The sequence below is a fragment of the Callionymus lyra genome, chromosome 6 (assembly GCF_982586985.1).
Source record: "Callionymus lyra chromosome 6, fCalLyr1.hap1.1, whole genome shotgun sequence".
Taxonomy (NCBI): Eukaryota; Metazoa; Chordata; class Actinopteri; order Syngnathiformes; family Callionymidae; genus Callionymus; species Callionymus lyra.
The window spans coordinates 19556373-19568773 of NC_141823.1; the positions used below are offsets into that span (position 1 = coordinate 19556373).

The 12401-nt window shown below is 37.3% G+C and overlaps 1 protein-coding gene across 1 annotated transcript in view; it reads right to left on the reverse strand.

Annotated features, from left to right (window-relative positions):
* Positions 1–12401, reverse strand: part of pcdh15b (protocadherin-related 15b) — a 158388-nt gene that overhangs the window by 36018 nt on the left and 109969 nt on the right. Inside the window, exon 20 of the mRNA XM_087794099.1 lies at positions 7563–7691. Within this exon, the coding sequence (XP_087650225.1) occupies positions 7563–7691 (129 nt within the window). The remainder of the gene's footprint in view (positions 1–7562; positions 7692–12401) is intronic.

Consider the following 12401-nt stretch of genomic DNA (forward strand, 5'->3'; position numbering starts at 1 on the left):
TCATTTGCTTTAGAGGCTCGACGTACTTCTGTATTTATTAAACAATTAAAAGATTATTATTGAGAATTTGATTGTTTAAGTCTTGTTATTGCACTTTTTTAAAGCTTCATTTGGTGTCTATTAACCATCTTGCCTCTCTTTTTCTTGGTATAACTGAAAGTTTGACATGCTTAAAATGTATACTTTGAGTAAAGATAAACAGTTATCTTGAAATTGGTTAATCTAGAAATAACATTTTCTGACTACATAGAGCCTCATCAAATGGTTTATAAACGTTTTTGAATCTTAAAATAAAGTTTTTCTTCAAGAATTGTAATGTCTTGATGCTCTACCATGTTACTGGTCAGTTGAAAAAGGCCAATGAAAGTCCTCAAAATTCCTCACGATGCTGCACCCAATACATTTTTTTGGGTGTTTCGTGCTGCCAGTGTCTTTTTTTAATTTTACTAAATAATTCATTTATTTTATGTGATCCTTAATATTTTCTTTGCTTTCAGTTAATCATTTTTCAAATCATAAACACTCTGTTAATGGTATGGTCTAAGTTATATAGTGTTCAACCAATTGGCGCACACAATCACACAGTGATGGGAGTAGGCTGCAACACGGCGCACTAGCTCACAATGAGGAGAAATCAGGGACCATTTATATCCAGAGCTTGGATTGAACCCACTTGAACTTCTTATCTGCTAGACAACCACTCTACCGTCTGATCTATGCCACCTCACCTCCCCAGTACCGCTTTAAAGGTGCAAAGATTCACAATAACTGCACAAACTCACGTTATAACATTTTGTGCTGAAGCTAAACTGACAACTCTTTTGTGTCTCTAATACATGTTCCACTGCACACGCCTCTCAATTGTTTCCCAAACAGAGCGTCCTCCGCTTTAACTCATTTATTTTCATGATTGAACAAATAGAAGAATAGAAATCCAGCTCTGACTGCATATGTGCCGTTAGTGGGAGAAGAAATGACAACATCCTGATGTGACTCGGTGATTCATCGTCGTAGCAGATAAAAGTGTGTCGTAAATTTAACGGAGCATCCAGCATCTGCGTTGTATTGGTTTAGGGGAAAACAGACGCAGCAGAACAAGACACGGACAATGTGTCAAGAACAGTTGACGAGATTTTGTGGTGCGAAGACATTTCGTAAATGTTTGTATTATTGACTTAATAAGATGGAGCGACAGATGTTGTTCTTTCATGTGTGCTTTATTTGCTACCTCGGAGCCATACAGTGTGTGTCGGATTAAATTATTTTGTAAGCTGCAGGCTTGACACTTTGGTGTGCTAATGTGGATGTGTTAGTGAGCGCTTGTCAGAAGGAAAGAGAAGACACTTCTGTGAAATTGAAACAGCTGAGAAGATTCTCTTATTCTGTTTTATTGTTATTGTTTGTGAGACGACTGATTTAAGTGTGTAATATTGAAGGGAGATGGTCTCTTCCACCCAAAAATATCCTGTAGACATGTTTCTGATTCGTACTTTGTAGACGATATGGTTTATTTTGTAGAAAAAAAACAAACAAAAAAAACAACCTCTGGCCACAAAGCGCAATATCCTGCTTTTTTTTTTATCTTTAACTAACTTAACTGGACATGGGATTAATCTCTTGATATTGATTCAGGACCTTCTACTCCTTCAGAAAAGACATGATAATAAAAAGTGAAGTCTACTGTCATTAATCCTCAGGATGTCTAGTCATCTGTCCCTATTAATCCAAGATATGAATCCATGGTAAAGTCGAAGCTATGTGTTTGCAGAGTGAGGAGCGTATATATATATATTTACAAATAAATAAATCACAGTTTAGGTCCACATTGCAGGACAAAAAAACAACAGAGTGATTAGAGGGGGGTTTTTAAATGACAGCTAATGACGATGATGTTGTAGCTTCCTAGGTAGACTCATCTTTTTAAGATGACCTAAAGATAAAGTCAAAAGTATAACCTCTAAAGATATAGTTTAAAATATGGTAAGGCACCTCAAGTTATTAGGTCATTATCGCCATCTTTCGAAGACTGGCTGTTAGGAATAGGCAATTCTTCTGGAGATGATGCCAGTTGAGCCACTGATGGGACATCCACCTGGGTAAGCCCACTGGCCTCATTGTAGTAAAACTGTCAGTTTAAATGACATTTATTTTTTTTATTTTTATCGATATATTGCCGTTAGAGAGAGTGTGGTTATTCCACTATCGAGTCAAAATGATCTCTAGTTTTATGAAGATGATTTTGAGTAGGTTTCTTGTCAAGTTTTTTGTTTTTTGATAAGCTTAGTGAAGCTTAATGAGACAGTTGACCAATGTATGAAACTGATTATAAACTTGATAGGCTGCTCTACAAAACTAGTCGATACTGTTCGTAACTTCACTTTAGAAAGCCACAGGTTTGTTATAAATGGGACAGAAAATATAGAGTGTATTGTATCCGTGGTGGGAAGGAAAAAACACTATACATTGTTGTTTCTGAGTTGCAATAAATAATCGATGCACTGACAGAAAATATCAATAGTTTAGAACGACACATATTATGAGTTTCGTTATCACCATCAGTAGCTAATCACTCCAGTCTGGTACGTGTGAGCAGCGCGTTCTCTCTTCATTACAGATTTTTCAAAACGGATGACAGGAGAGCACAGGATAAAGAATAAGCAATATGTTAACTTTGCAAAAAATAAAAAAACTGTCTGAAATTCATTGGCTATCGCGGTGCATATAAGTGCATACTGTCTAAAATTGCACAGTATTACATTTGATTTATTTATTGTATTTTACAATAGTTTACATTAAAAACTTAATTATTACTGCTCAGAATCAAAGGTCAAGGTTTACATAAAGCACTTTATTGCTACAGTCTTTTCAGTATCAGAAAGCACAAACACAACAGTTAATGTGTCCATCTGTACAGTGTTTATTCATTCGTACATTGTACAAAGTTTAAAAATTAAAGCATAAAGTCTTATGGGTATATTTTCTATTTAATCATATATCGGGATATACCATTGATGAAGTTTCTTGAGATATTTGGAATATTGCAGATATAGGGTTTTGATATTATCATCATGGTGACCCTAATATGGAATCTCGAGTTACCTGTGTCATATCGTATCGTATCGTATCGTTTTGTATACACTATTAAGTTAATTGCATATGTTACAGATTCCATCAACATTTTTGCAAACATTTGATTTGAAGATTAACTAAGATATATGGACGTCCATATTATATTGAAAACCTCACTCATCATTTGTCACAGACACAAACCAATGAAAACGTGACCTTGTTTAAGCTGCTTTGGTAAACACCAGCGATCCCTTCCAGCATATCCAGGATTAATTACCCGTCTGTCAAATATATTGATGTCCACAGTTCCTTGAGTGATGGTGTCTGTGACTGTCTCTTCCTCGATAATTCACTTTATTCTCCCTCAGCGTCGCCTCTCACAGCATAATTACCTTGCCAATCAGTTAAAACCACAAACACAGCATCAGGAAAATATGTATTTCATCCAGTTCTTACACTGGGATATATTTTACAGAGGGGTTTCCATCTTGATGTGAGTTTGTTCATGTAGTACAGTTAAAGCAATATCTACTGAATCAAGGATCAAACATGTGACTTCAATAGTGTCCTAGAACCACAGAGGTTCAGGATTGATGCCAATGTGTAGCTCAAAACGTGCAAAGCCTCGCAATCGAGTGCCAATTCACTGTTCCGGGAGATTGGTCTGCTTTCAGTTTCAAAAAGACGTCTGCATCTACTTATTTTATTGTTCCAGGAATTTCATTGAAGCTGGAGCCGATCGATACTTGTCAATCTTCATCAGTTCAAGATTCCCTTTCAGCTACGTTTTGAATCAAGAGACGACCTCATAGATTTCTAGTATCTTGGACGTATCTGTTAACCCTTTCAAACTGCCACGGACGTGGATAGAGAAGGATCTTCGTCCAACTGTATTCATTAGAAACTCGCCCATGCAGTACGATTAAGGAACACCCCAGCCGACCTTATTCCATCTAATCAAGCGTTTTTATTCACACCTGCTCTTGAAAAAGCTTGTTTTGCACAGTGCATTCCCTCGACAGTGTTTGTGGAGAACAAACAACCTTGCTGCCGTGTCAGGTAATCGCACCATAAGGGGCAAACGGTGGGCCATTTCTTATTCCAGCAAATGACTGCAGCTGGTGATTCCACTGATTCATTGGACTCTCAGCAGGTGAAAGTGTGCAAATCAAGAAAATCATCTGTCGTGAGCAAACCGGGTGGAATAATCCGCGGCGCTTCCTCCTGTCAGATTTGATTAAATTCATCTTTGAAAAAGTGATGCTTTTATTGGAAAAACAAATGCTTGGACGTTGGAAAGAATAAAAAATAAACTCATTTAAACACGAACAGGATTAATGACTCAACGACTTATTGACGCAATTATCGCGCAGGTATCTCTGAAGGTTTCAAACCCACACCTGTAATTGAGTAAATGGTCTCCAACAGACTTGACGTGTTAATGATTGATCTGTCACACTGATTGAAGTTTTTAACTATGAACCCCTGTTGCAACGCTGGATTAATAATTCCTCATTCTCTCATGTCTTTCTAGAAGCCTTGAAAAGCCGATACGAGGCTGTTATATTGTTCCAGGAATCTGCTCATTACCTACAGGCACAGACCTCGCTGAGAACAATGGAACACGGCCCAGAATCAAGTCACGCAAAGTAGCTCTGGGATCACGCCGTCTGTTTCCAAATGAAATAACGTCGAGAGCCCTTGAAAATGGAAGATGGTGCCTACTGGAACTCCTCCAACTGCACTCTTTAAAGATCAGGGTGGGTTTTTTTTAGATGTTGGATTTGGAATGGCCCCAAAGATCTGAGAGAAAGTTTAAATGAAAAATCCTCACAACCAAAGCCTTTGGATTCTTGGGTTTCTTCTTCACGCCAATAGTCACTGGCCTGAGCTACTGCCACACATGCCATGGTGCTCAGACAGAGAGGCATGATTAACATTTAGAACCCAGGGATGTGTCAGGTTGATCAAAGACCTCTGACACTAGTAGATAACGGCTGTGAATTAAGCCTGGAACAAATCCAGGGAGGCACACAACCAAGGGAGCATTTTTAAAGATCAGAGCATATCAAAGTGTCAGATTTACACCCGACCTATGTCAAAGGAAAAGAGCAGTTGGTGATTAAGATCGGAGCAAGTGCACGTGTCTTTGTTGAGCTACAGGATGCTGATCCGAAGGAAATCCATGTTGGGGTGTGGAGCTATGGGAAATGTCATGTTGGATGTTTGGCATTTTGTGTGTGTGTGTTTATAAAAGATACAACAGTAACAGTTGATTTTCAAAGGTGTGTGGCCAATAGAGAGTTAAAGCAAATAACCTGACCCAATTAATTCGAAAAATCAAGCACATCTCTGTCCTTCAGAGTAATAATATAAAACACATTTTCTCAATTCGCTTGATGGTTTCCCCTCTTTCATTCATCTTGTTTAGGCATCCATCCTGTGTTACCTGTAGATGTTTTCCCTCAACTGTTTGTCATCCACAGCTTTAATGGATAAAAAAGTTTTTTTTTAATATTAAGTGTAATGCATTGATATAGGTTCTGATTATTTCGATGCAGAAGTAAAAGCCTATGGAAGCATATGTGATTTTATCCTCTTTAAAAAACTGTAGGTTAAGTAACGTTGTGATAATGTAAGTGTACATACAAAAGTATATGAAATAGTGTAGTATATGACTACAAACCTAATATAAACACAAGGCTGCACTGGATTTTATATACATATACTGGATTCCTTTTTTCTTTAGATATAGACTTTGTCTTTAAAAGTGATAGGTCAACCAAAATTCCAACTTCACTAATTATTACTCACCCCCATGTTGACTAAAGGTTGGGATTATTTTCATAGTAAATCCCTTTATTAGACTTATAGACAAAAATGTATGTTCATTTTAATGTAGCGACTCATGCTCAATGGTCTTCGTTTTCATCTTCCTGCAAAAAGACACAATTTAAAACATCCAAATACCCCCGTGCTGCTCATCTGTAAGGACTATCTTTAATTGAAGCTTCGAAAATTAGTAATTCTTCTGAAACAAATCTATATTTCAAGCTTGTTTTTATGCAAGGCCATGCAGCCTAAATCTTGAGCGTGGGCACTTACCCTTGTGATGGGTTTGAATAAGGATAAACCTGTAGCTGGGGCTGAGAGGCTTGGAGCTTTCGCTACAAACACACTTAAAATATAAACTTATTAAGTTTTTCCCGGAACATTTACTCACGTTGAGGCTTTAATACGAGATGGTTGTTACAGATGAGCACCATGGAGGTATTTAGGTTTTCCAAGTGTGTCATTGGAAGAAGATAAAGACGACAACAACTGAGCCCAAGTCGCTACATTAAAAATGGACTTACATTTTTGCAATTTGCAAATACATTATGTTGAAGACATTTTTGACGTGAGAAAAAAGGTTGTCTTTAAATGAATGCTGAATCCCAATTTACCAACAGTCATTGCTGCTCTGGGTGTTCTGATGTGCTCTGTGGTTGGCGACATCGTGGTGCGGTGATGATAATTGAGCTGCAGATTGATGCTGGGAATCACAACACTGTGGATGTGGGTGATTTCCAGCAACTTTGGGGAGTTCAGTTGATGGTGTTTTTTTGTGGATTGCGGCCAAGAGCAGCATGTTTTGTTGAGATAAATAAAGAACACTCTGTGCCCACTTTTTTTTTACCCGAAAAGCTACATTAGGTTTGCTCGCTTAAATGTGATATAATTAAGTATCTGATGCTGCGACTTGAGCAAGTTTAAAAAAACATGATTTATTTCCCTCAAGGCAAAATAAATGTGTGTCCATGAACGTGTTGAAAAATCTATAACTTGGTCGCCTCTCTGTCCACAATGTTTTTAAAGGTTCTATTTTCTTCTTCACTAAGCAACACCATGGATCTGACAAACCCTATGGTTTGAGAAAAGTATACCTCCATGGGAATGGAAAATAAAAGATTGCCATCCAGTTTGACGAAAGCAAATAATACTACTTCCCAAGTTCAGTACAGTACATTGTTGGTTGTGTCATAAATGTTTCAAACCAACAGCCTGAAATTTAGACAAGCTTATATAAGCTTATATAAATCCAAACAACGAAATAAAGAAGCGTGATATTCCGACAAATGAATGACTTCTTAGGAAACATTTTCTGTGAAGGTCTTGTTTGAAAAGCAAACACATCAATACAACATAATATATTCATAAGGCTTTTTAGAAGAAGATATGTCAGTTGATAATGACATCCGTGAATGTATTTCAAACAATATGAAGTTTCCCAATTGGTGGATGTTAAGAGCTTTAAGTGAAGTGGGAATAATTTCTTGGAATGACATTGTAATTGCCCTACAATGACTTATGGGTGTGCTCATAATGTACTATACTGAAGTCTTTCATAGAATGTGTTAACCCTTTGTACTTGCAGTGATATTAAAGAGTTGTTTGTGTGTATGTGTGTGTGTGTGCACGTGCATGTGCAGGTGTGTGTGTCAAATGCTTACCTTGACCTTTCCAACGTAGGCATTGTTTTGCTCCTCAATGACCGTCAGGTTTACTGGCAGCGAGGCATCGAACAGCGGGTCATTGTCATTGACATCCGTCACCACGATTTTCACTGTCGCAGTGGAGGTCTGGACACACACAAACACACATCTTTGTTATAACAGTGGCTCCGTTCAGTTGAGTCACTGTTCATAATGATTCGTTGCACTTCATGTTTGTCAGAGACACTGACGAACTTTTATGGCAGCTCATTTGGAACCCCTATGGTCAGTGTGAAACCATTTCTCTGCTGTTTATTGTTTGCACGAGAACACTCGAAATGTTGGCTTTCATTAGTGGCAGAAACAAATAACCCTGGGATTTGAATCCTACTTGTTGCAACACACTGTTGATGCATCTTCTTCAAATCACACGGACAGACTGACTGGAACACGGATGTGCAACTCTGTTGAAATCCACTGAAATGCTTCAATTCAAGCTCCAAATAAGGTGATGTGGGAGTTCTTTCCACTTAAACAGACTCAATTTCCACTCAGTGTTTTAGTTATGAACTCTGTGTTTAAAGCTCATAATTACTTTAGTTTGAGAAATGTGTTATGGGTTATGTAATAACCAATATGGTACAAGTTTTAAACTATTGTACAGCACTTTCTTAACATATTTAATCATCTTTCTTGGTAAAGTGTTGTTCACATGGGTCAAGAGAAGAAAAAAAAGGTTCTTATTCCCATTGGAGACTTTTTCTCCAGAGCGAAGAGGAAATCGGTGAATTGAAGACAAAAAGATAACAAGGCAATTCCCTCAGGTAGAAAGAAAAACCTTGTTCTTCACATAGACTTTACCAGACATCTGTTTTCATCCAATACTGCACATACCTTAGGTCTAACGGTTTTCTCTGAAATGTCACTGCTCTGTGCAGAACAATTAGTTGTTCTACTATTTTACTCTGAAACCATGTCTTAATTTCCTGTTTTAATTTTAATTCAAGAAATAAAAGAGGAAATAAGTACTTGAAGATGGTAAAATAAATCAACAAATTACATCAATAGAATGTATACAATACACTAGGATTAAAAAAAACATGATTTATTTTTATTTTCAATATTAGTGTAATTTATTTTCATTTTATTTAAAACTTTGTTTTTGGAAGGAAAATAAGAAAAGTAGATTTTTTTTACCACACAAAAAAGTATTTAAAAAAATGAAAGAAACATTAATATGCTGCTTACTCTGTAGCCATTAGTATTAGTAATATATTCCCATCAGACAATGAAAAATAACGAAAAATAAATAGTGAATTATAGTTTTGTGTTGATGAATCAGGCAAACTATGTATATAAATGTTCCAGTCATTGCGATGATATTGATAATGGAATATTGTCAAGTAGGACTAATAAATGGTAAAAAATCAAGAAATAAACCAAACATTTGCAAACCAATTTAAAGCTGTTACATTAATTCATTTCATTTTTAATTTAATCGTCCTCCATTTTGCATCAGAAATACTCTGCTGTAAGATATTTTTTTTTAGGTTTAATGCCAGCCATAGAAAGCCCTTAACAGGAAGTAATTGAAAGGCAAGTATATGGTATAACATCAGTTCAGGCAGAGCACTCAGGTCTTTAAGCATGAGCTGACTGGCATCAGCTGTTTCATTCATGACTCATTCTGCAACAATTTGCTCAGACGAGCAACAACCAATCATCTGTATGCAGGTGCGACACACGCTAGTAAGACCTGGCACATCCCACCATCACTCATGTAATCCCCGGGTCTTTTATTGCTTCTGCCCACATTATCCACATGTGCTGCTCCGAGGTGAGTTTCTGGAGATTTGTGCCTGTGTGTCTGCGTGTACTTTGAGGCTGTTTAGTGCTAAACCTTCAGATCGAACCAGCAGGGGTCCAAACGGGCAGCTTGGGGCACAATGCTGGCAAATTTGCTTAAGACGAGTCGTGACGAGAGTGCAGACGATGTGATAGATCTAAAGGAACATGTTTTTTAAACAGTTTTGGACATGACTTTTTTTTAAATATATGTAAGACACACATAGATAGCGAGATGTTTTTGAAGTGGTCCAGAAATAGAAGAATGGAAATACTGGATGTGATCCATTCCAAACATCCATTTTTAATTATAAAACCATGGAAAATTTTGATCTTAAGTGATGTTGAACTTTTAAAATTACCGGAACATACAAGCAATCTGAAGATTACATATTTTCCACCTGTTGGGTTTTACTAATCATAAGAGTGATTCTAGTGATGCTAGTTGGCTAAACCTTAAACTCATGGGGGCAACATCCGTTTTTAGAAGTGAAGGCAATGCGAATGTGCAAAAAGCTGCAGTTCATCTAGTGCCCTCTAGGCTGGCTGCAGGAAAACTAGAAATCACAAACACACCAAGGCAAATAAACAGAAACAGATAAATGTTGATTTACACACAATTCTACAAGGGAATTTATTTCTAATGTATAAGCTTTTATTAAACAACCAGTTTTTGTTGAATTTGCTAAATGAAGGGCGTAGTATACGTGACCGACAAGTAACCAATTTGATTTATTTTCGGCCTGTTTTCATTGCACAACGAACTGAAGAAACTTCTAGGATAAGAGGTGAAACTTCTTCCTATAACTCAACACAGTCCGGTTGACTCGCTTTAGAACCACTTGGATCACCATGAACTGGATGAACAAGAGCCCTCACTGACAGATTGCACAAGAATTAAACTCTTGTCGTGAGTTTGGCTAAACCAAAAGACTCCATATCCAAGCTGGCTGCGACCTCTGATAGTCAATATTTTATACACTCTACGCAGATGACATGTTGTTCTAAGTTGAAATGCCCTTTTTATTCTTTATTTTTGCTTCTTATGCTTTTTGTTAAGCTATCGAGTTACTGGAGTGAAATGGTGAACTATATGTCAAGTATAGCTTCAGTTTTGAGGTTTTCATTTCAACCTTTTTTTTATATTGACAGGCAACCCTGAATGAATCTATTTGTCTGTCGAGTGGGAGCATATTTATATGAGATTTTAAGGACAAGCATTTATCCGGTTTGTTGTGCACGTGTGTGTTAATCCAGATGCATGAAAGCTGTTTTTGTAAGTGTTATAGTGAGTAAAGATTCTCATTATTTAGCCTAACACCTGAATATATTGATGTAGAAACATGTTTATTGCAATGGTTTAAGGTCAAAAAGCCTCATTATCTGTGAGGAAGGACAAGTAAAGTATCTTAAAGAGCAGGTGACAATAACCTGTGGAGCCGGGGCCACAAGCTGAAATTGGTCAGAGGGGGCCACCTGAAGTACACTGGGCCACGGTCTGGGGTTTTAGCTTTATTCCTTTAGCAATTTACTGATTCAAGTGTCCGTGTTAATGCCGTTAATTTAGCCTCTCAACCAAGGTTCCGACCTTTGAACTTAAAGCATGAAAAGAGAAGCAAGAGAGACATAAAGAGACTCGCAAACATGGTTTGAAAAAAAGCATCATTTTACGGGTCTGTTTATTGACCTGTGAGCTCCCGGGGCTCACTAAACTGCCGTGATCGATCACTGACTTCAGAGATTGGAGGCTGACAGAGAAGCCCGGCAGGCAACCACACTTCCAGACAGTCTCTATGAAAGGGGATCAATAAACCTTCTACTGTCGGGCAAAAGCACCGTCGAAACAAGGGAACACGGACGTTCAGTCGCCGCCTGGAACTCCCTGCTCTGCGTGATCATAACATGGGATTTGGATTGTATCACTGGAAGACGAACTGGTTTGTTATATTACATTTTATACAACTTTGTGGTGTCCAGAGGTCACTTTAAAACCTACACATACTTTTATAATATGTCCGAATATTTCATTCTTGTAAAAGTTTATATTTTATTTCTAACCAGCAACATTTTTGACCAAGCAGTATTATAATAGTTTTTATATTTATAAAAGACAAATAAATATTTTGTATGATATATATTATTGTGAGTTATAAGAGAGACAGTAAAAATCCTCCTTAATAATTTGTACTTACAGTAGTATCTTTAAAAAGTACAGACTTAACTATTCTTTCTGGGCTGGTAAAGCTTCATGAACCAGTTTTTGTCATTCATTTATTCTCAAACATAAGAAAGTTTCCCTTTATTTTCAAATGATAATCCCAAAAATGGGTTCGTCCTGATGAACCCTTATGAATCAGTTTCTGTATTTTTCATTATTTATCAGAGGGCGCCACCTACTGACAGTGTTTCATGAAGCTTCACCAGCCCATGTTCTTAGAATTACATTTAAAAAAAAGCAAAAAAGTAAAACATGGTGTGTCTATTTGTGTGTCAATAGTTTCCTTTCTCTTTTCAATTTGCTTCTTTCTTCCCCCCCTTTAAATCAATCATTTACATTTCATGATTTATCCTCAAACTCTCAACTATGATTCAGACACTTTTGTTGGACATCAGACAGGATTCAAATGTTTACAAAACATCCGACAGAAAAATGAAAATCAATAACAATAAGATCCCGATGGGCTCTGTCGAGGTGTCTCCACGAAGAATGATTGAAACCTTCATTTGAATTTGTCTGAATGATGGTGATTCGTTCAGCAGACACACTGATCATTTCCGGGGGAAAGCTTGCAATGATATGATGAAGTTCCGTCTGGTGATTAATCGTGCTGCACTAAGTTAGGTTTGCACCTCCTGTTGTTTAGTGTCCTGACGCTGGGGCGGGTTTAATGCATGGACTCGAAGGGTCCTTAACCTGTGGCAGCATGATGGATTCACCGGCCAAACAGCCAATTAGGCACTTTGTAGTCTGACACTCTCACAACAGGACATTTAATAATAGGGCAGACAGTC